We start from the raw sequence: 19,941 nt of genomic DNA, 5'->3' as shown, positions 1-19,941 counted from the left end.
CTCCCTCTCCATCTGGTTATTCACGTTATAAATATATAGCACCTCTTTGGTCGGTGGTTTGCTCAGCAGGATGTAGTGTAAATACATTGTTTTTGTCTGCTCCTGCTCTCTCTCTATCACTCTCTCTCCCTCTCTTTGTTTTTTACGCTCCAAATTTCCTATCTCTATGTAGGAAAAACATTTCGCCTCATCCAACAGGTGTCCTCAGTTCTATTCAGAAACTTTCTGCCTTGCTGGGACTTTTGCAGTCTCAACTTTTTGGAGATGAAATCAAATTCAAAACAAGCCAATAATAATTAAAATAATTTTCCTAATTTTACATTTTGTCATTGTGCATAAGGATTTTCAATGTTTTGCAACTCATCGCATTACACAGAATCCAAACTTCATTGGAAACAGGTTTGTGGGTAAAATTTCAAGTTATAATGTAACTTGAAATGCCAGCTCCTTGGAGGGTGCATGGGAGTTCGCCCAACCAGTCCACATGTGTTTTGTGGATTTGGAGAAGGCATTCGACCGTGTCCCTTGGGGAGTCCTCTGGGGGGTGCTCCGGGAGTACGGGGTGTCGGACCCCCTCATACGGGGCGTCCGCTCCCTATAAGACCGGTGCCAGAGCTTGGTCCGCGTTGCCGGCAGTAAGTCGGACCTATTTCCAGTGCGGGTTGGACTCCGCCAGGGCTGCCCTTTGTCACCGATTCTGTTCAGAACCTTTATGGACAGAATTTCTAGGTGCAGCCGGGGCGTTGAGGGGGTTCGGTTTGGTGACCTCAGGATTGGATCGCTGCTTTTTGCAGACGACGTGATCCTGTTGGCTTCATCAGGCCGTGCCCTCCAGCTCTCACTGGATCGGTTCGCAGCCCCATGTGAAGCGGCCGGGGTGAGAATCAGCACCTCTAAATCCGAGGCCATGATTCTCAGCCGGAAAAGGTGGAGTGCACCCTCCAGGTCGGGGAGGAGCCATGCCTTTATAGGCAGACGCATACATGGAACTGAATCTATCACTTTCACACTCTCCAGTGGCGCCTCAATGACCAGAACAAAGAATTGTTCAATATGATGGAAACGCAGAGAGCGCAGACCTCCGCCAAGCAGCTCATTCACCATCCAAACTTTAGGAATTGATACATTTTTCTTGGTATTCTGAGTTTGGAATCAATAAATGGAGTTTTCAATGTTAAAATGTAATATGTTTTCCTGACCTAATTCTGGATCAGATCCAGAAGACATTTTGCATGGTAGTGAATATTGGACCCCTTTATGACTGTCTTCATTATAAGCAAATGGGAAAATCCGGATAAAGTAAAATTGTGACAGTATCTGCAATTCAGATTGGAGCCGGATGAAATTCGGTGGTAACATAGAGCTCCCCTCCCTACATGACTGTCTCAAATTCCATAAATATTGCTCAATAATCAACCAAGATATTGATGAACACATTTTGAAGCTCCATTGACGGCAATGTCAACAAAAACTTCAGAGTGATCCAGAATCCAGGATCTCTTCTGGATCATCACCAAAATGTACTCATCTGTTCCGAGTAACATTCCTAAAATGTCCTGACATTTTCATCAGGATCCTTTGTGTCTTCATATTCAAGGTTACATTTGTTGTGCTGCAACGTGATTTCTAAAGCCTTCCAATGTCATTGTATCAGCTGTTCCATCCAGTTAACATGACTGCATTTGATGGTGGTTTTCTGAAGTTCTCCTGCCTCTCACTAGTTGGAATATTCATTGAATTAGCAGAGCTTCGCTTGCAGCCGAGAGTACATATAAACTTTGTACGGGAGAAGCTGGAATCGAAATTCAATCATTGCAAAAACATGGCAGTTATGATTGTGGTGTGTTGCAAGGTAAATGGCCATTTGCATGAAAATCCCTCTTGGTAATCACCACCTGATTCTCACCCATACATTCTCACACAAGCTGACCGCAGCTCTTTGTCAAGCCTTTTAAGTCACTGTGGATAGATCCATGGCAACCCCTTGTTGAAGCCTCGCTGCTCGTTGCTAAGTGATGAGATGTATTGGACCAGAAAATCCTTCCATTGACACTTTGTCCACCCCCGTTCTCCTCCCATTGCTCTCTGTGCCCCATCCCGACTCACCCACGGACAATAGCCAAGACAACCAACTAACTGCACTAACTTCTGCCAGTTCTGCAAGAAATGTTTTGCCAAATGCAGCCTGTATCTAAATGCAATGTTAACCAAGAGGTAAAAGTTGCTCATCCTTCTCCCATTCACAGAGAGCAATATTTCACATTTCCTGATGCATAATTATTCACAGTTAATAATACTTCACGAGAAATATTAAATTGTGGTTCTTTCTTAATTTCACTTTTTTTTGTAAATAGTCAGATTTGGTTGTATCGATGCACCCAAGGCAAAGAAGTTCTTCAATATTTTAATTATTCCACTGTAAGAAATGTTCATAGTTTCTTTCTAGATTTCAGTGAAGTTCAGAGGCTCAGTAGAGCCTTCTTTGACCGCTAATGAGGAGCTCGAGTTAAATGTTGATGAGCTACAATTGCTATCATAATTATAGCAAAGTTTACATATATGTACTAAAATGTACCGCTACCAATGAAATCAACATGCCCCTGCACCTGTTTCCCTCATCCGACCCCCCAAGCTCAATCTACCCCATCCCCCTCCTCTCAGTGACCGATTAGCCAGTGTAAGGTCACTCACATTTCCATGAGAAAGGCGGCGGACGGTGAAAGGGTTAAGCCTGAGGACCAAGCCCTAAAAAGCATCTCTAATTCTATGCCTGGCAGGGGGGTATGCGTGGTGGGGTTTTTGGGCCGGGTGGGGAACAAAGACGCCCGTGGGAGGAGCGGAGATTCCGTCTTTACTATATGCACCTGCGGCCTGAAAAGCCTCAGACAATGCGCCTCCGACACGGCCAATTACAAACGGGCCATCCACCCGCTTTCTCTGTCGAGAGACGTGGGGGAGAGAAGGGAGTGAAAGGGAATATGAGGGGAAAGGGGAAAGTGAATTTTAAGGAGGGTAACGATTAAAAAAAGCAAATAATCGAGCTTTAAATCATTCTGGACAGCATAGTCTTCCGCCCTCTATTCACTCTCACCCATCAACCCGTCCCTTCCCCCGGCAAGACACTCGGGTTTTCTCGCTAATGTTCACTTTTGTCCAGAGTTTTTTTTTCTGAACCGCTCCAGACACCGTGAGAGCGGAAAAAATGCTGGATTGCGAGCGTTCCGTCCTCGTTTCTGCAAAGGTTTGGATGGATGAGGTCACGCCAAAAGCCTCAGCAGACAAACAGCCACCTTTTCGTTGAAATGTTCATCAGAAATAGCCTCCGCTCAAGTCTGAGCAACACGGACACCGTAGACAATGCACGGCAAGCATTTTAGATTACGACGCCGTGACCGTTCCTAGTGCAGAACTTATTTATTCCAGCGCAACAGTTGAGACTCGATTTATAAGCTTGTGAAACATCGTTTACAGGATTACTCAGACACTCACAGAAAGGCCATCTGGTGCAATTTAGAATTCACCTCGACAAAGGGCGGCACCACAGCCCCCCCCCCCCCCCCCCCGAGATTCGTTCAGGCCAGTTGTTTCAGTTCATTTCCTTTGGTCCAGAGCTCTAAAACTTCCGCCTCTGCAAGAAGTTAATCTCAACACCATTATTACAACGATTAAATGCAGAACCTGAACTTCCAGCAACGTACAACATCCGTCCACTTTCTTGTATAACAAAGTCGCTGAATTTGTGGAAACTGACCATGATTTTCTAAAATTAGAAATTGTACATCCTGATTTGATCAGATCTACAGCAATCCTCTAATTGCACTGCATCATATTACTTTAGTGCAGCACTTTTAGTCGGATCAATAATAATAAAAAAAATATAACCCAGCAGCCTCACGAGAGAACCGAGAGCTCCAATCAAACAAACGGTTAACTGTTGAATGACATTGAATTAAATCGTACTAACGCACTCGATAAAGGGGTCTCTGGACACACTTCTGAAATTACATGTTTCACTCAAAATCCTGCCCCGACCTCCATCAGATACAATTCTGCTAAAAAAAAAAAAAAGTTTGAAAAAAATCACACAGACAGTATTTAGCATCACAAAAATAAGAAAAAAATACTTTTATTCTTAATCAGGAATGAGATAACAGCCTTTTTAAGCAAAAGGGAATCCAGACTCTTATACCAAGAGCCCACACATTTATACATTATTTACATGGATGCTACATCCAGTGATTCTACAGCATAAGAGAATTCAATCTAAAAGAGTTACAAGTCAGAAAGAAAGTGAAATTTAACATTTGTGTAGCAAGGTAATGTAAGAATTCATACATGACCTCGCTCCCTTTTTAAAAACAAACCAAACCAAAAAAATACATTTCCAGTTTAGCTTCCAAGTGAAGCTTTTCCACATTTGTAACTTGCAGTTCTCTTTAGGTCTATAGCAGCATTATAACCAGACAGCGGGCTAAACCAATGAAAACAAAGACAAATGTCAAACAGATAATGTTATTGTATAGAAAGAAAAATCAGAAGCGGGACGCATGGAAGGTTTGTTGAAGATTGTGACTGAGATGTAGTTTGATCTTTACGGGTGGTAAACGACAGAGAGGTTATTAAAAACATACATCAAGGAACTTTTCGTCAATCCTTAATGAGCCGTTTGGAATACAGTGTAAAAAGAAACTCAATGGAAATGTACATTTCCTTTTAAACTTAACAAAATCCTATAACAGTAGTAGCCTAGAGCCAAATTACAAATATACGAAGTAATGCAGATGTTAAGAGCACCTCTGGATATCTAGAACTAATTATGGTAGCGAGTGAAACTTTCCTCGGACCTCTTCTTAAACGCAAACCTCCAGTGATCTCGTGTGACTGAGAACCAAACTGGTTCCACATTCTGTTCTGGATTCCGTTCATTCTCAGTCAACGTAGCGCCGACTGTCCAACGGGCGTCATCCAAAAGGTTTCATCAGTTAGAAGTCAAATATATATAAAAAAAAAAATACAAATACAAACAAGCCAAAGCCAAGGCACAAAGAGCTCATTTTAAAGAGTTTTGCATTCACAGATTTTCCTGACTGGCACCCACCTTCACTTATGCATAAACTCCAATAATAAAATACAAAAACAAGTGGCATTTCCTAATTTGTGCACCGTAAAGGAATATAACGCTCCCATATTCACACCCTTCCTGGCACGAAGGTTGTGAAGGATGTGGCAGCAGGCAGGGAGACTTTTGCGTTGTACATTTTGGGGCGTAGTAAAATCGAGCGTTTATCTGAACTAACTTGGCACTGAAGAGGTAGAAATACAGCTTTCTGATTCTGTAACATCATCAATGCTTGTTTCTGCAACCACAGGCACGTTTGAGCCGCGAGACTCCAGAACGCAGGCGAAGAGAGAAAACTTTCCTTCGCCGAATCTCTCGATTTTAGCATTTTAAACATTCCCCACAACAGATTCCATTCCCCGCGATCATTCATGGTCCTCCCAATCAGATCACCCTTTGCTCCCAAGTTTCCCCCCTCAGTTTTAGATGTGAGTGAGCGGGACAGTTCCAGTGAGGTAGTGCTGCTGGACACTAGCGTAGCCTCTCTGTGTAGCCATGGGGTCACCTGCATCCCCTCCTGAACCAGGAATGTACATGCTGATCATATCCCTGAGGTCGCCCTGCAAAGGTCCCCGGTGGTGGCTTGGTGTCCCCGTTGAAGGAGGGTGGGACGCTGGTTCTGCCTTCACCATGGGCATGCTGACGGGACTCGGCTGCTGGGGGCCGTTGCTGTATGATAACGGGCTGTGGAGCAGAAAGGTCGATACAAATTAGATGCCATTAAATGGTAAATTCAAGTCAGTTTTATTTCTCTAGCGCCAGATCACAACAGAGAGTCATCTCAAGGCACTTTAGAGTAGCAGGGAAAGACTGAACCCAACTCGACCCACAAGAGCAAGCACTTTGGCAAAGGAGACAAGGAAAAAACTTCCCTTTAACAGGCAGAAACCTTGGACAGAACCTAAAACTCATAGTGGACGGCCATCTGTCTGACCGGCTGGGTTGAGAGAGAGAGAGAGAGACATAGAGAGAGAATGGCAGGTCGGAGGATAGTCAAACACAAGGCGATGGATAGGGATTCACTGCACTTATATTTACGATTTCACGCATTCACACACGCGTTCACACCAGAGGCCTATCGCTGCCAGACCCACTGGGAGCAATTTGGGGATCAGTGTCTTGCCCAAGGACACTTCAACATGTCAGAGCCGGGATTCAAACGTCTGACCTGCTGATCACTGGACTACCCGCCCTACCAACCGAGCCCCAGCGGGTCCTGTAGCGTTACACTTTCGTTTGCCCAGCTACAGATTCTGCTTGTTAAAATAGAACAAATAGCAACTTTTTTTGTTGAAACTGACTAACTTTAATTTGTGTTGCGTTTAATCATGTTCACCAGCGTCTCTCCTCAGACTGACTCGCTTCATGGAGTAATAGTGACGGGCAGAAGACAAATTTCTCCAATCCTGGAGTCAAGTCAAATTTTTGTGGGTTTCAACAAAGAATTGAAGAAAATATCTGGAATAATGTAAAATAGAAAATGTAACAAAATATTTAACACTGTTTTTAAATTCCAAACTTGTATAGTTTTTACAAACGCCTTCATTAAAGGGTGATATAAAGTCTGCGCTGCTGTGCAGTTTGACAACTACTGACATGTATAGTATGAGATGTTTTATTATTTATTTGATGGACTTTTAGCTGTGTTGAACTTTCATTTGTGGTTTACCCAGACAAGCATCCTGTTACTCTGCTCGGTCAGCAGCTTTATTTCTTCAACAATGCAACAAGAAGACACGACAACAACCAACATAAGTCAAAACGTATTTCACATTTACTTCCAACCATCAAGACCCAATATTCATAAAGGGGACATGATGGAAAACTCACTTTCCCATGTTTCCACACTATTATGGTGATTTTGGATCCTTATCAACCTGTCCTTTGCATCGTCCTCCCCAACACCAGCCACTCTCATGTCCTCCCTCACTACGTCCATGTCTCTTCTCCTGGGTCGTCCTCTAGTCCTGTTCCCTGGCAGTTCCATCCTCAGCATCCTTCTACCGATATAGTCCCCGTCTCTCCTCTGGACATGTCCAAACCATCAAAGTCTGGTCTCTCTGACCTTGTCTCCAAAACATCTAACCTTCACTGTCCCTCTTATTGTCTCATTTCTAATCCTGTCCAACCTGGTCACTCCCAAGAAAAACCTCAGCATCTTCATCTCCTCCACTCCTAGCTCCGCCTCCTGTCTTTTCCTCAGAGACACTGTCTCTAAGCCGTCCATCATGGCTGTCCTCACCACCGTCTCTAAGCCGTCCATCATGTCTGTCCTCACCACTGTCTCTAAGCCGTCCATCGTGTCTGTCCTCACCACTGTCTCTAAGCCGTCCATCATGTCTGTCCTCACCACCGTCTCTAAGCCGTCCATCATGGCTGTCCTCACCACCGTCTCTAAGCCGTCCATCATGGCTGTCCTCACCACTGTCTCTAAGCCGTCCATCATGTCCGTCCTCCCCACTGTCTTGTAGACCTGTCCCTTCGTCCTATCACAGAGCACACCTGATACTCTCCTCCCCCCGTTCCAGCCTTCCTGCACACGGTTCTTCACCTCCTTTCCACATTCTCCATGCAGACAGACGACACCTGACCAAACATTGGTCTGAACTCCAAATTGAAACTGTTCTACTCGTTCATTGCACAAAGTGTTTAAGATACCCAAAATCTGTCATGTAGAAAGTAACACGTTTAAAATGTTTGAGAGGAAGGGAAGATTAACTACCGGTAGGTCAATAGATTCAAGAGAAGAGCTTCTTAAGAAGTTGCTGGTACCAGCTAAAGGCAGGAGGAAGGGCTGCAGTAAAGAAATTATTTCCCCACAACATCACCTGCTTTACGTTTAACAAAATACAGCAAACTATTGTGCCAATTACATAAGTGTCTACAAATTAAAATTCTCTCCTTTTTAAAAGCATACATGAACCGAGCCCTCAAAAACTACCTCACCAAGAGACTTGTACAATCGACTCAAGTCCAATGGAACTGTGCAATCATCACCAACGCTTTCGCAAAAATAATAAGTATATCTGCTTTTTCAGGAAGGATACGTGATCTTTCAGGACGTATAGTATAGAAGTAACCCTTCCCTGCCTCAGGGAATGATTTAGACAGCATCAAGTGTACTGCATGAAAAGGCATTCATTTAACGTCTACAGTTAGTAGGAGCAGGTTTTACACTCAGACAGATTGCCCTAACATGATAGGCAGTATTAGTTAATCACCTGCAGTAGAGAATCAGAAAGAAGAACAGGTTTAGCGTCCCCGTGAGGGGCAATCTGCTGCGCAGCCAGCAGGGAACACGCAGCGATTCATACAACTATAATAAAACAAGTGCACAAGTTGCATAGAGGCTGGTCAAAACAGGCTGTAGAAAAAGTAGTCCGTGCTTTTAAAACTCCCAGACTGGATTACTGCAACTCCTCAAAAGCTCTATTTAACATCTTCAGCTGATCCAGAACGCAGCAGCTCATGTTCTGACAGGAACCAAACAGAGAACACATTTCCCCTGTTCTGGCGTCTCTGCATTGGCTTCCTGTTAGAGAATGAATTGAATATAAAATCGATCTACTCACTTTTAAAGCCCTCAACAGCCAGGCCCCTCCTTACCTTACAGAGCTGATTATCCCATATTTCCCCACTAGAACCTTGCGGTCCCAAAATGCTGGCCTGCTCGTGGTTCCAAAGAATTCCAAGCGCAGACCGGGGGGGCGGAGCTTTCAGTTATCAAGCTCCTTTATTGTGGAATCGGCTCCCTGATTGGTTCGTGAGACAGACACCATCTCCATGTTCAAGAGTAGATTAAAGACTTTCATTTAAAACATAGCTTATAGTTAATCAATATGCTGCCACAGACCAGCACTGGTGGCTTAACCTCCTATGATATCATTTCATTTTATTCATATGCACAATAATAAACAAACAAAACATTACAAAGGCAAATAGTGCAGGAGAGGAAAAGAAGCCGAAAGGGCTTATATAAAAATCCTCCCCTCAAGTTAAAATTAACTAAACAAAATCAATCAATATATATATATATATATATATATATAAAACAAAAAAAGGAGGCATGAATAAAAGCTAAAAGGGAAAAGATACACGGAAAAACCCAGCAAACAAACTGAGTAAAAGAAAGAAAGAAAATAGAGAAAATAAAATAAAGTAAAATAAAAACATGATTATTCATGTTATAAATATCTGTCAGTGATCTCTCTCTCTTCCTGTAGTCTCGTGCTCTCTCTCCCTCTGTTTGTCCCTCTTTCTGTCTCTGTCTGCAGGTCCTTCTGTCCGTGGTGCTGCAGAACCTGGACCTGTGTCCCTCACCACTGATGTCCATATCGCTAGCATTAGCATTTATATAGCAGCCCCTCAACGCCCCGGCTGCACCTAGAAACTCTGTCCATAAAGGTTACGAAAGCTGGAAGAGCTGGAGGAGGGAAGTCTCAATGTCCCTGCTGAGACTGTTGCCCCCCCGGATCGTTGACCGGGCCCGACATCACTTTGGTCCACTTTGGTCCTTTGCAGAACTACACCAACCCAGCCTCACATTTCAAGATCTCACTACATCACTAAATGTGCTGTTGCCCCGTATTTCTCAGAGGATCAAAAATAAACTCCTATGGCGGCACCTCGACCCGGATGACTAAGAACCTACATAGACGTCTATGGTGTCAATGATAAACAGGGCGATTCACACACACACCAGGATCAATATGCATCACATGTACAGTATAAACGACATGCGTACATATATGTATAAACGTAAAAAAAGATTTCGGCCAAGTTGTCGGTTAACGGGGTTTCATTTAACGACGGGGTCTTCGGAACGTAACTCCGTCATTATTTTGTACGTTGCCCTTCGCCCTGCGGATTGCAGCGTCTGCGGAACGAGCCGCCCACTGATAAGTGTACGAGCCCCCGCAAGACACCCAAAGCCGTAAACAGACAGCGTGCACCCGGTAGCTAAAGGGTTAAAGCGCCGTAGCGCCGTCCCCCGCAGGAAATGGAAACGAGAAATAAGTCACACAATTATCAATATGTTGACTCCACATTGATCAACCCCCCCCCCCCACACACACACACACACAGCTTCCCGTGACCTCAAAATTGGAAAAGTTGTAAAGGAGGGGGGGGGTCTACAGATTGGTGAGATACACTGACATGCAAAATACCGTCTAAACTGTTAACTTTGTAGCTCGAGGCAGGAGGCAGGAACCTTCCAGCATCGATGGGACCACGGCCGAGCAGGGGGGGGGGGGACGGGGGGGGGGGGGGACGGGGCGGACCACACACGGAGCGGGACTGCCTTCCATGGAGTCATGATGATCAGCATTCCAGTCAGGCCACCACCCAGAGCAGACAAAGCAGAACACAGGAGGACGCTTGTGTTTCGTGCTTCTCCGCTTCTCCGCCTCATCGAAACGGCAAACACGCAGCGCTCGCCAAAAACGCCGGTTCACGTCGGACGCCCCCCCCCAATGAGCATCTCTGGAGTATTCTGGATACAACGCCACAGGCCCGGATTAAAAACTAAACCAAACAAGCCGTGTAATATTAGGTGCGGATTTTAACAATCTTGGATTGTAAGGTTGTTAAAAATCACTTTTTATTGGACACTAACAGGTAAAGGAGGTGTCAAGCAGGGGGGGGGGGCTGGTTCTCCAACCATCATTACCAGCCTGGACCTTCTCAAACAACTTTGACAATACGCTCCCCACCCAGGACACGTTCTGAATAAATAAGGAGACTATTCCGTCGCAGCCGGACTATTTACTGATGACTTTTAGCACACGGACAAAACATGAAACATCAATGGCTGCCAAAAATGTCCTCGATTAACAGACTGAGAGAAGTCTTTAGGTCTGGAGGGAGACGGTCTCACTTCACCCGCTCTGCAGGTGTGAACTCTCACATGAGACTTCTCCTCTGCGCGCGCGCGCGGAGACTTTTCTGTTGCTGCGCGGTCACGTTGGAGACTTTTTAAACGGTTTGCATAAAAGTCAGATCACCGTGTCGCGGTCGCCGCAGCGGGTCACGCGGATTTTCAACACTCTGTTCAGAACGCTTATGATTGGGCGTTGAACCAAAGCGCGCGCGTAAACTACGTGACCCCCCCCCCCCCCCGTGGAAACACGCTCACCTGTAGGAGTTGGCCGCGCTCATGTACGTCTGCGCCGCCGTCATGGCGGGCGGGTACTGCAGCGTGGACAGGTCGTAGCGGTGCAGCGGCTGCGTGTAGCCCAGCGCCTCGCCCTGCAGCCCGGCGTACGCCCCGCCGGGGCCCCAGCCGTAGCTCTCCATCCTCGGGCTGCCGCCCTGGCTCTGCGCCGCCGCCAGCAGGTTCCCCGCGGACAGCGGGTACTTCCCCCCCGGGGCGTCCTTCTTCAGCAGCGGCTTGGTCTTGCGGCGCGGCTTGTACTTGTAGTCCGGGTACTCCTTCATGTGCACGGCGCGCAGCCGCTTGGCCTCGTCGATGAACGGCCGCTTCTCGGCGTCGCTCAGGAGCTTCCACTCCGCGCCCAGCCGCTTGCTGATCTCGGAGTTGTGCATTTTGGGGTTCTCCTGGGCCATCTTGCGCCTCTGGCCCCTCGACCAGACCATGAAGGCGTTCATGGGCCGCTTGACCTTATCCATGGGGTCGCTGCCGGGGGAGCAGGCGCTTTTGGAGCCCGGGTGGGAGCCGCCGTTGCTGCCCATGTTCCCGGTCATGCTCCCGGTCATGACCGGGGACATGCCCTGGGGGGCCAGGTGCGGCGGGGGCTGGCCCGTCGGCTTCAGCTCGTGATCCATCATGCTGTACATGCTGGACGGGTTCGGGTCAGAACGCGCGGAGTCCGATCGATCAGCCTGATCCGAGTTAAGTAATTACCGGACGCGGAAGGTCGCAGCGGATTGATTACCGGGATATTTGACGTTTCTCCGAGATTACCGATCCGGTCGCGGCTGTCATCACTTTGGCGCTCCGCTCAGTGCGCTCGTCGTCGCGCTTGTGGCGCGCACGCTGCGCTTATATGCGCCTTTCACTTGGAAAGTTGCTCCACTCTATTGTCGGTGTGGACCAATGGGAGGGCGCGGAGCGCGGCTCCGTGCGCGGGCATTTGCGACTGAAAAGGCTCCAGCGGTGCGCGGGACACTTGTTGATCGGGGTGATGGAGCGAACCGGCGCGGGTCGAGTCCCGGTCTCACGTTCGGTTCGAGCGACGCGCAGCTTCCGCGTTAGTTTTAAAGGTCGATAAACTCACTCGCGCGCGCACACACACACACACACACGCACGCGCGCACAAACAGGCCTTTGTCGCTCCAGTCAGTGTTGTTGATCACGTGATCCAAACACGCTGCAGTCAGAGATGAACCACGCACGCACGCACGCGCGCACGCGCGCACACACACAGGACAAGTTTTAACTGAAAACTGGATCGATAGATGTCGGTCAACGACGCACACTCAACCTTCAAAGGTTTGGGGTCACTTTGGAAATGTCTTTATTTAGGAAAGAACAGCTCTGTGTTTTATTTTCAAAGATAACTTTAAACTCATCAGAAATACTCTCTACATGGAACTAATCAGAAATACTCTCTATACATGAAACCAATCAGAAATACTCTCTCTACATGGAACCAATCAGAAATACTCTCTCTACATGGAACCAATCAGAAATACTCTCTCTACATGAAACCAATCAGAAATACTCTCTCTACATGGAACCAATCAGACATACTCTCTATACATGGAACTAATCCGAAATACTCTCTATACATGGAACTAATCAGAAATACTCTCCATACACGGGACCAATCAGAAATACTCTCTATACATGGAACTAATCCGAAATACTCTCTACACATGGAACTAATCAGAAATACTCTCCATACACGGGACCAATCAGAAATACTCTCTATACATGGAACTAATCAGAAATACTCTCTATACATGGAACTAATCCGAAATACTCTCGACACATGGAACTAATCAGAAATACTCTCTATACATGGAACTAATCAGAAATACTCTCTATACATGGAACTAATCAGAAATACGCTCTATACATGGAACTAATCAGAAATACTCTCTATACATGGAACTAATCAGAAATACTCTCTATACATGGAACTAATCAGAAATACTCTCTATACATGGAACTAATCAGAAATACGCTCTATACATGGAACTAATCAGAAATACTCTCTATACATGGAACTAATCAGAAATACTCTCTATACATGGAACTAATCAGAAATACTCTCTATACATGGAACTAATCAGAAATACGCTCTATACATGGAACTAATCAGAAATACTCTCTATACATGGAACTAATCAGAAATACTCTCTATACATGGAACTAATCAGAAATACTCTCTATTATGGAACTAATCAGAAATACTCTCTACAAGGATACCGTGGTGAACGACTGTTCTAGGCCCGTTCCCAGCATCACTCCAGCGTTCTAACGGTACGTTGTGTTTGCTGATGATGAGTCGAAAACCCTGCAACCATGGTAACCATGGTAACATGGATATTTCTAAAAGATCAGCGTGATTCGTTCCTCCTCTCACCTCCACTGAGACGGGCTTTCCTTCGCAGTGGCCTCTAGAGATGTGTTAAAGTCTCTGAGCCCTGGACTCAGCATCATTGCTGGGGGGGGCTGAGGGGGGGGGGGGGGGTCGTCTACTGTAGAACGGCCTCCTCCGTTACCCATGTGTTGGAGCATCTCCTCTTCCAGTCCCTCTGACTTGTGTATGTTGTTTGTTCACATCCACTCCGGCTTTCCTTTGGCCCGTGGTTGTTCATGCGTTCCAGCCAGGCACAGGTAACAGAGCAAATTGAACAAATGTATAATCACTAAGTTTTAGACCGTATCCAATTTAACAAGACTGTTTACCTGTTCATTATACTGTTACCTTTTAAATTAGATTCAAATGCTGTGATTAAACAAATAATAATTACAACTCTCATATCATGTAAAGTATAAATTAAATGTTTAAATCTATTTTAATATCAAATGATTAAATGTAGTGTACAGGCATTCTCAAACAGATGAGCGTCTGTTTGAGACAGAAATGAGGGACGCTGTCCTGCAGCATCTGTTTGAGACAGAAATGAGGGACGCTGTCCTGCAGCATCTGTTTGAGACAGAAATGAGGGACGCTGTCCTGCAGCATCTGTTTGAGACAGAAATGAGGGACGCTGTCCTGCAGCATCTGCTTGGAACAGAAATGAGGGACGCTGTCCTGCAGCATCTGTTCGAGACAGAAATGAGGGACGCTGTCCTGCAGCATGTTTGAGACAGAAATGAGGGACGCTGTCCTGCAGCATCTGTTTGAGACAGAAACGAGGGACGCTGTCCTGCAGCATCTGTTTGAGACAGAAATGAGGGACACTGTCCTGCAGCATCTGTTTGAGACAGAAATGAGGGACGCTGTCCTGCAGCATCTGTTTGAGACAGAAATGAGGGACGCTGTCCTGCAGCATCTGTTTGAGACAGAAATGAGGGACGCTGTCCTGCAGCATCTGTTTGAGACAGAAACGAGGGACGCTGTCCTGCAGCATCTGTTTGAGACAGAAATGAGGGACGCTGTCCTGCAGCATCTGTTTGAGACAGAAATGAGGGACGCTGTCCTGCAGCATCTGTTTGAGACAGAAACGAGGGACGCTGTCCTGCAGCATCTGTTTGAGACAGAAACGAGGGACGCTGTCCTGCAGCATCTGTTTGAGACAGAAATGAGGGACGCTGTCCTGCAGCATCTGTCTGAGACAGAAATGAGGGACGCTGTCCTGCAGCATCTGTTTGAGACAGAAATGAGGGACGCTGTCCTGCAGCATCTGTTTGAGACAGAAATGAGGGACGCTGTCCTGCAGCATCTGCTTGAGACAGAAATGAGGGACGCTGTCCTGCAGCATCTGCTTGAGACAGAAATGAGGGACGCTGTCCTGCAGCATCTGCTTGAGACAGAAATGAGGGACGCTGTCCTGCAGCATCTGTTTGAGACAGAAATGAGGGACGCTGTCCTGCAGCATCTGCTTGGAACAGAAATGAGGGACGCTGTCCTGCAGCATCTGTTCGAGACAGAAATGAGGGACGCTGTCCTGCAGCATGTTTGAGACAGAAATGAGGGACGCTGTCCTGCAGCATCTGTTCGAGACAGAAATGAGGGACGCTGTCCTGCAGCATCTGTTTGAGACAGAAATGAGGGACACTGTCCTGCAGCATCTGTTTGAGACAGGAATGAGGGACGCTGTCCTGCAGCATCTGTTTGAGAGAAATGAGGGACGCTGTCCTGCAGCATCTGTTTGAGACAGGAATGAGGGACGCTGTCCTGCAGCATCTGTTTGAGACAGAAATGAGGGACACTGTCCTGCAGCATCTGTTTGTTTTTGCAGATATTTCATATAAGCGTCTGAGAACTGAATTAACTTGTGAACGGGCAGAATATGGGACCTTTAATTTCACGAGGATCACAATAAATAAAATACCGTGTTTGAAGAGGTAATGGATTAATGGAAAACCAAATTAGATATTCGGCCTCTGGCCCGACCTGAAGGAGAAATGAGAGCCAGATGATTTGGCTTTACAACTCAGCCAATCAGGACACACTTAATTCTTTTTGACAAATGCAATTTGAAAACTTAAAATTCATTTCACCCCTTGTTCCAACCATCTTCCTTATGATGCATGGAGAAAAACATTCTGGAAAATTAGTCATTTGATATAAATATTTTTAAACCGGCAGAAAATGTTTACAAATGTATAAACATTCGGACAATGACCTTAGAATACAAACCGAAAATACACAAATCGGTATTCCACAGATCAAGCTGAATTTTTTATTTATTTATATAGCACCAGATCATGACAGAAACAAAGACGTGTTCAATGGAGGTGGCATGAAGCTGCTCCGAGATGAGATCAGCCACATTCATGGGCGTCCGTAGAACGATTCAACGTCCTTCAGGGCTCGTCCATCAATCAGTCATCAAGTTAATGGAAACTCCTTCTGCCAAATCGGCCCCCGACCAATCCTAAGAGAAGAAAATTGTAGACAACAATTTCAGTTTGGATGTAAAAGTTGAAATCTAAGAAATGGCAGTCTAGTCCGAGTAAATAGAGGACAGCTTGTGTGTGTGTGTGTGTGTCTCTGATACACACACACACCCCAAATATTGTCATCAGGACGCTTTTACCAGTAAATTCAGCAATTCATAAGAAATAGTTCTCCACTGGTCGGCAGGTCAGTTCATGTCCAGGGACACCTGATGGACAGAGATACCTCCGGCCCGAGGAGGAACGTTTCTAGTCAAACACAGATTTCGGGTCGGTAATCTAACATGCCGAGCTGCACCCAGGTGTGGATTCTGGGGACAGAGGTCAACACTGCATTGTGTTGCTGATAGACGGCGTCTTGATCCTTTTAAAGAGGTCGCCCCCCCCTCCAAATGTTGCAGGAGGCTGATGGGCTTCTTGTAACCGCCGGCCGGTCCCACGTGCCGCTGAGCAAACCCGTTGCCTTGGTGTTGTAGTCCGTTGTACTACAGTACACCCATCTGTTAACTAGCACGGCCGAAACTCCTAAACTGCTCGGAGCGGCTTCAGGATGAGCCTCTATAATCTGCCATTTTGTTGCGAGTCCAGGACTTGAACCCAGCCACAGTGGAGAGCAGATCAGTTTCTCTACCAAGAAACTTTTCGTCCATTCCCAACACTGCAGATGGGCGGAGAGGGAACCTTGGTTTGCACAGACAACACGCGGAGGCAACGCCTCAAAGGCGGGGCAGACCTGAAAACGGCTCCGTTCACAGGCTGCCTTTCAGAGCCGTGGTCTTTAGGGCGCGGTCACTCTGATGGGAATGAATGTGGAACTGTTCTACAACGACGCTCCGACCATCGACCTTTGCTCGGTACCATGACCCCGTCAAGACAGAGTTTCAGTTCAGCTCAACAGAAAATGTTTCACCTCTTTTTCCACGTCGATGTAGAACTGACGAATCCCCTCAGCTCCTCCTCCAGGATTCGGACCGGATTCCGCACGAACCCCTTTGTGACCGCCAGACCACCGGCTGGCAGGCAACAGAACCACCTATAAATAAAGCAGAGACTTTATCCTGCAGCCAATGCAACCGCTCAGTCCCTCCAAAGAAAACCTGCCGAGTCAGCAAACCGACTCGTACCTGCATGCCGGCGTCGGGTCCGGTCCTCAAACCCTCGACTCAGCATTTCAGCCGCCTCATCCAGCACCAACGTTCTGATGTTTACCGAGTGGAAAAAAAGAAAAACACAAATCCGTCAAAGCCACAACAATCTGGGACGATTAATCCTGCTCCTTGGGTCAGCGCTGTATTCAGAATCTACGGTTTGTGATCACGCCTCTGGACTCCTGCTGCGCCGGACTCAAGCTAGCAAAACGCTAACAGAAGCGACCGACACACCAGGAGCTCACAGAGTCAGATGACACGCATGGGCTTCATCACGATACAGCGGCCCAGGACCCCCCCTACACAGCCACCCGACCAGGACCGTGTGAATGCAGCATTATTCTGAGTTCACTCACCAACGGCTCGACGGGTCAGACGCGCCCAGGGGCTCCCACCAGAACACGAGGGGGGGGGGAATTCAGCATCGTCGCCGATTCAGCGCCGACATCGGTCCCTCCGATGCAGCCACGGCAAGTACAACCCCCCCCCGTAGTCACCCGGGGCGCCACCTTGTGGATATCACAGAGAAATTACCATCACAGCAAATGCTCTGCAGAACACACAGGCTGGAGGGATCCCTGCGGCGCCGACCCGCCGAGCCGGCCCCCTGCTGGGAGGGACCGGAGCTCGACTTCCTGTCACACCCACCCGTTGTAGAACAGAAACGGTGGCAGTCCTCCCGGTACCGGACCGGGCCTGAGCCGTTACACCGAGCCCTAGAAACACAGAGGGAAGCGGTTCGATTTCGATAGAGCAGATGTGGAGCGACAGACCATAATATGCAAGAAGTGAAGCAGAGGAAAAGCGACAAGTTCAGTGTTCAGTACAATTACTGCTCCGTTCTTTGATGTGCAAACTTAAGAGCACTTTATGACGACCCGATGTTTTATTTCATGTTCTGATTCGGAGCGGCTTCACGCACGCACCGGGGGAAACCGCGCTTCGGAGGCCGCGCCACCGCGACGAAACCACGAAGGCCTAGCCCAAGCCGCTAGCATGCTAACTAGCGACGGCTGGCATTAAATTAACTTGAAATACTTCAAGGGACAGCGACCACCGCCTAAAAAGAAAGGAGCCACCCGTGAGAAGCCCACGCATCACTAAACAAGAACGGGTTAATAGCAGGCCCCGCTACGGGAGGCTAGCAGGCCCCGCTGCTAGCAGGCCCCGCTGCTAGCAGCGATGCCTGCACGGGAGGCTAGCAGGCCTCGCTGCTAGCAGGCCTCGCTGCTAGCAGGCCTCGCTGCTAGCACGCCTCGCTGCTAGCACGCCTCGCTGCTAGCAGCAACCCGCTGATGCGCTGCCCAGCGGCTCCCGGACTAAACGCAATCCAGCACCTTCTCTCTAAAACCACGAAACGCGGGCTCCTCACCTGCCTCCGCACGCAGCCGCCATCGTATCAGAGGAAGGAGCGCCGGCGAAAGCGTCTTTTATACGTTACGCGGCTTTCTGATTGCAGCACGTCGCCGTCATGTCGGTGTAATCCCGCCCACGAGAGCTGTCATTGACCAATGACTATAAAGTAGGCGGGTCGTGGTGACCGGAACCTTTTTTTTCTTTTTCTTTTTAACTTTATTAACATAACAGTGATACAAAAGAACATGGGATCTTGAGTTTATCTCCTACAGCGCCTGTTCACACCCTTTCGCTCTAAATGAATTAGTGTCAATAGACCCAAATTGATTAAAAAAAATATTATTTTCACGAAAAGATTTTCACCTTTTTATTTTAGTTTGTGCAATTAAAGTTTGAAGGGAAACAAACTGCAAGAATTCTGCCAATGAAACTTTTCCACGTTTCCACGAAATCTGGGGTCTAAAGATATTTTTGAAATGAAATCAGACTAATATCTACAGGAGGACATTTGCTTTTAATAGTAATTGTAATTGTCGATGTAGCAGAGGTATGAGTTGGGAGGCCAATCACCGTATACGTACTTTTTTATGGCCTCTTCTCTGAGAAGTTAAATTAAATCGACTGGCGTCAGAACACAACATATGTTGTCTGTATGTCTCATTCTTTTGTAAAATGGTGATCTTGTTGACATCCAGGGCGAACGCCACCACCTTCCAAAAACCGACTGGGATCGGCTCCGACTCCCCGAATGGCTGTACACAGGAGAAGAGGGCAGAAAATGGGTGAATGTTCCGATCGATCACATCGTTCACCACATTCTACTGGATTCATGCTCTGGTGAGCGGGTATGCTGGTTTGTCACCAAGATGAGCGTCAGCCCTGATTTGTGGATTTGCTCTGAACTGGCCCTGAAACTGCTCCAATGGAAAATAGATCAAGAATGTTTGTTTGTTTGTTTTCAGGCCAAAAGTATAGAGTTAAATTCCTTTAGATCATGCATTTAAAAGAGTGTTTTACAATGTGAAATTTGTTTTGCAAATACGCGACATGATTAACAAACCGATGCACTCTGATTTGCATACACAAGACAAGATTAACAAGTAAATACGCAACACACTTCTATTACAACATGCTTCAGACGGCATGTCTCATACAAGCGAAAATAAAACATATTCTCCATGTAAAACACAAAAAAATGCAGAAAATCACGTGGGGGTGGGGGCAGCAAAAAGCCAGGGAGAGAAAGAACAGCAGCAATCAGTGCTCTGACATCAAGATGA

At 46.9% G+C, this 19,941-nt stretch overlaps 1 protein-coding gene, 1 long non-coding RNA gene and 1 other non-coding gene across 3 annotated transcripts; all 3 read right to left on the bottom strand.

Moving 5' to 3' along the window:
• Positions 1–5,541: 5,541 nt before the first annotated feature.
• On the bottom strand, positions 5,542–11,917 carry LOC137913691 (transcription factor Sox-19a-like). Its single transcript, XM_068757326.1, has 2 exons — positions 11,256–11,917; positions 5,542–5,803 (listed from the first exon to the last, which is right to left on the bottom strand). Exons 1-2 carry the CDS (start codon positions 11,915–11,917, stop codon positions 5,542–5,544), a joined length of 924 nt encoding a protein of 307 aa, XP_068613427.1.
• Positions 11,918–15,926: 4,009 nt separating this feature from the next.
• On the bottom strand, positions 15,927–18,720 carry LOC137913705 (uncharacterized). The gene is made up of 6 exons (XR_011106378.1): positions 18,678–18,720; positions 17,954–18,021; positions 17,662–17,814; positions 17,282–17,355; positions 17,068–17,190; positions 15,927–16,135 (listed from the first exon to the last, which is right to left on the bottom strand). It is a non-coding gene; the product is annotated as an uncharacterized lncRNA (long non-coding RNA).
• Positions 17,448–17,586, bottom strand: LOC137913706 (small nucleolar RNA SNORD10). Its single transcript, XR_011106379.1, has one exon. It is a non-coding gene; the product is annotated as a small nucleolar RNA SNORD10 (small nucleolar RNA).
• Positions 18,721–19,941: the final 1,221 nt, after the last annotated feature.

The sequence above is a fragment of the Brachionichthys hirsutus genome, unplaced genomic scaffold (assembly GCF_040956055.1).
Source record: "Brachionichthys hirsutus isolate HB-005 unplaced genomic scaffold, CSIRO-AGI_Bhir_v1 contig_747, whole genome shotgun sequence".
Lineage (NCBI taxonomy): Eukaryota > Metazoa > Chordata > Actinopteri > Lophiiformes > Brachionichthyidae > Brachionichthys > Brachionichthys hirsutus.
This window is presented reverse-complemented; position numbering and strand designations above follow the sequence as displayed.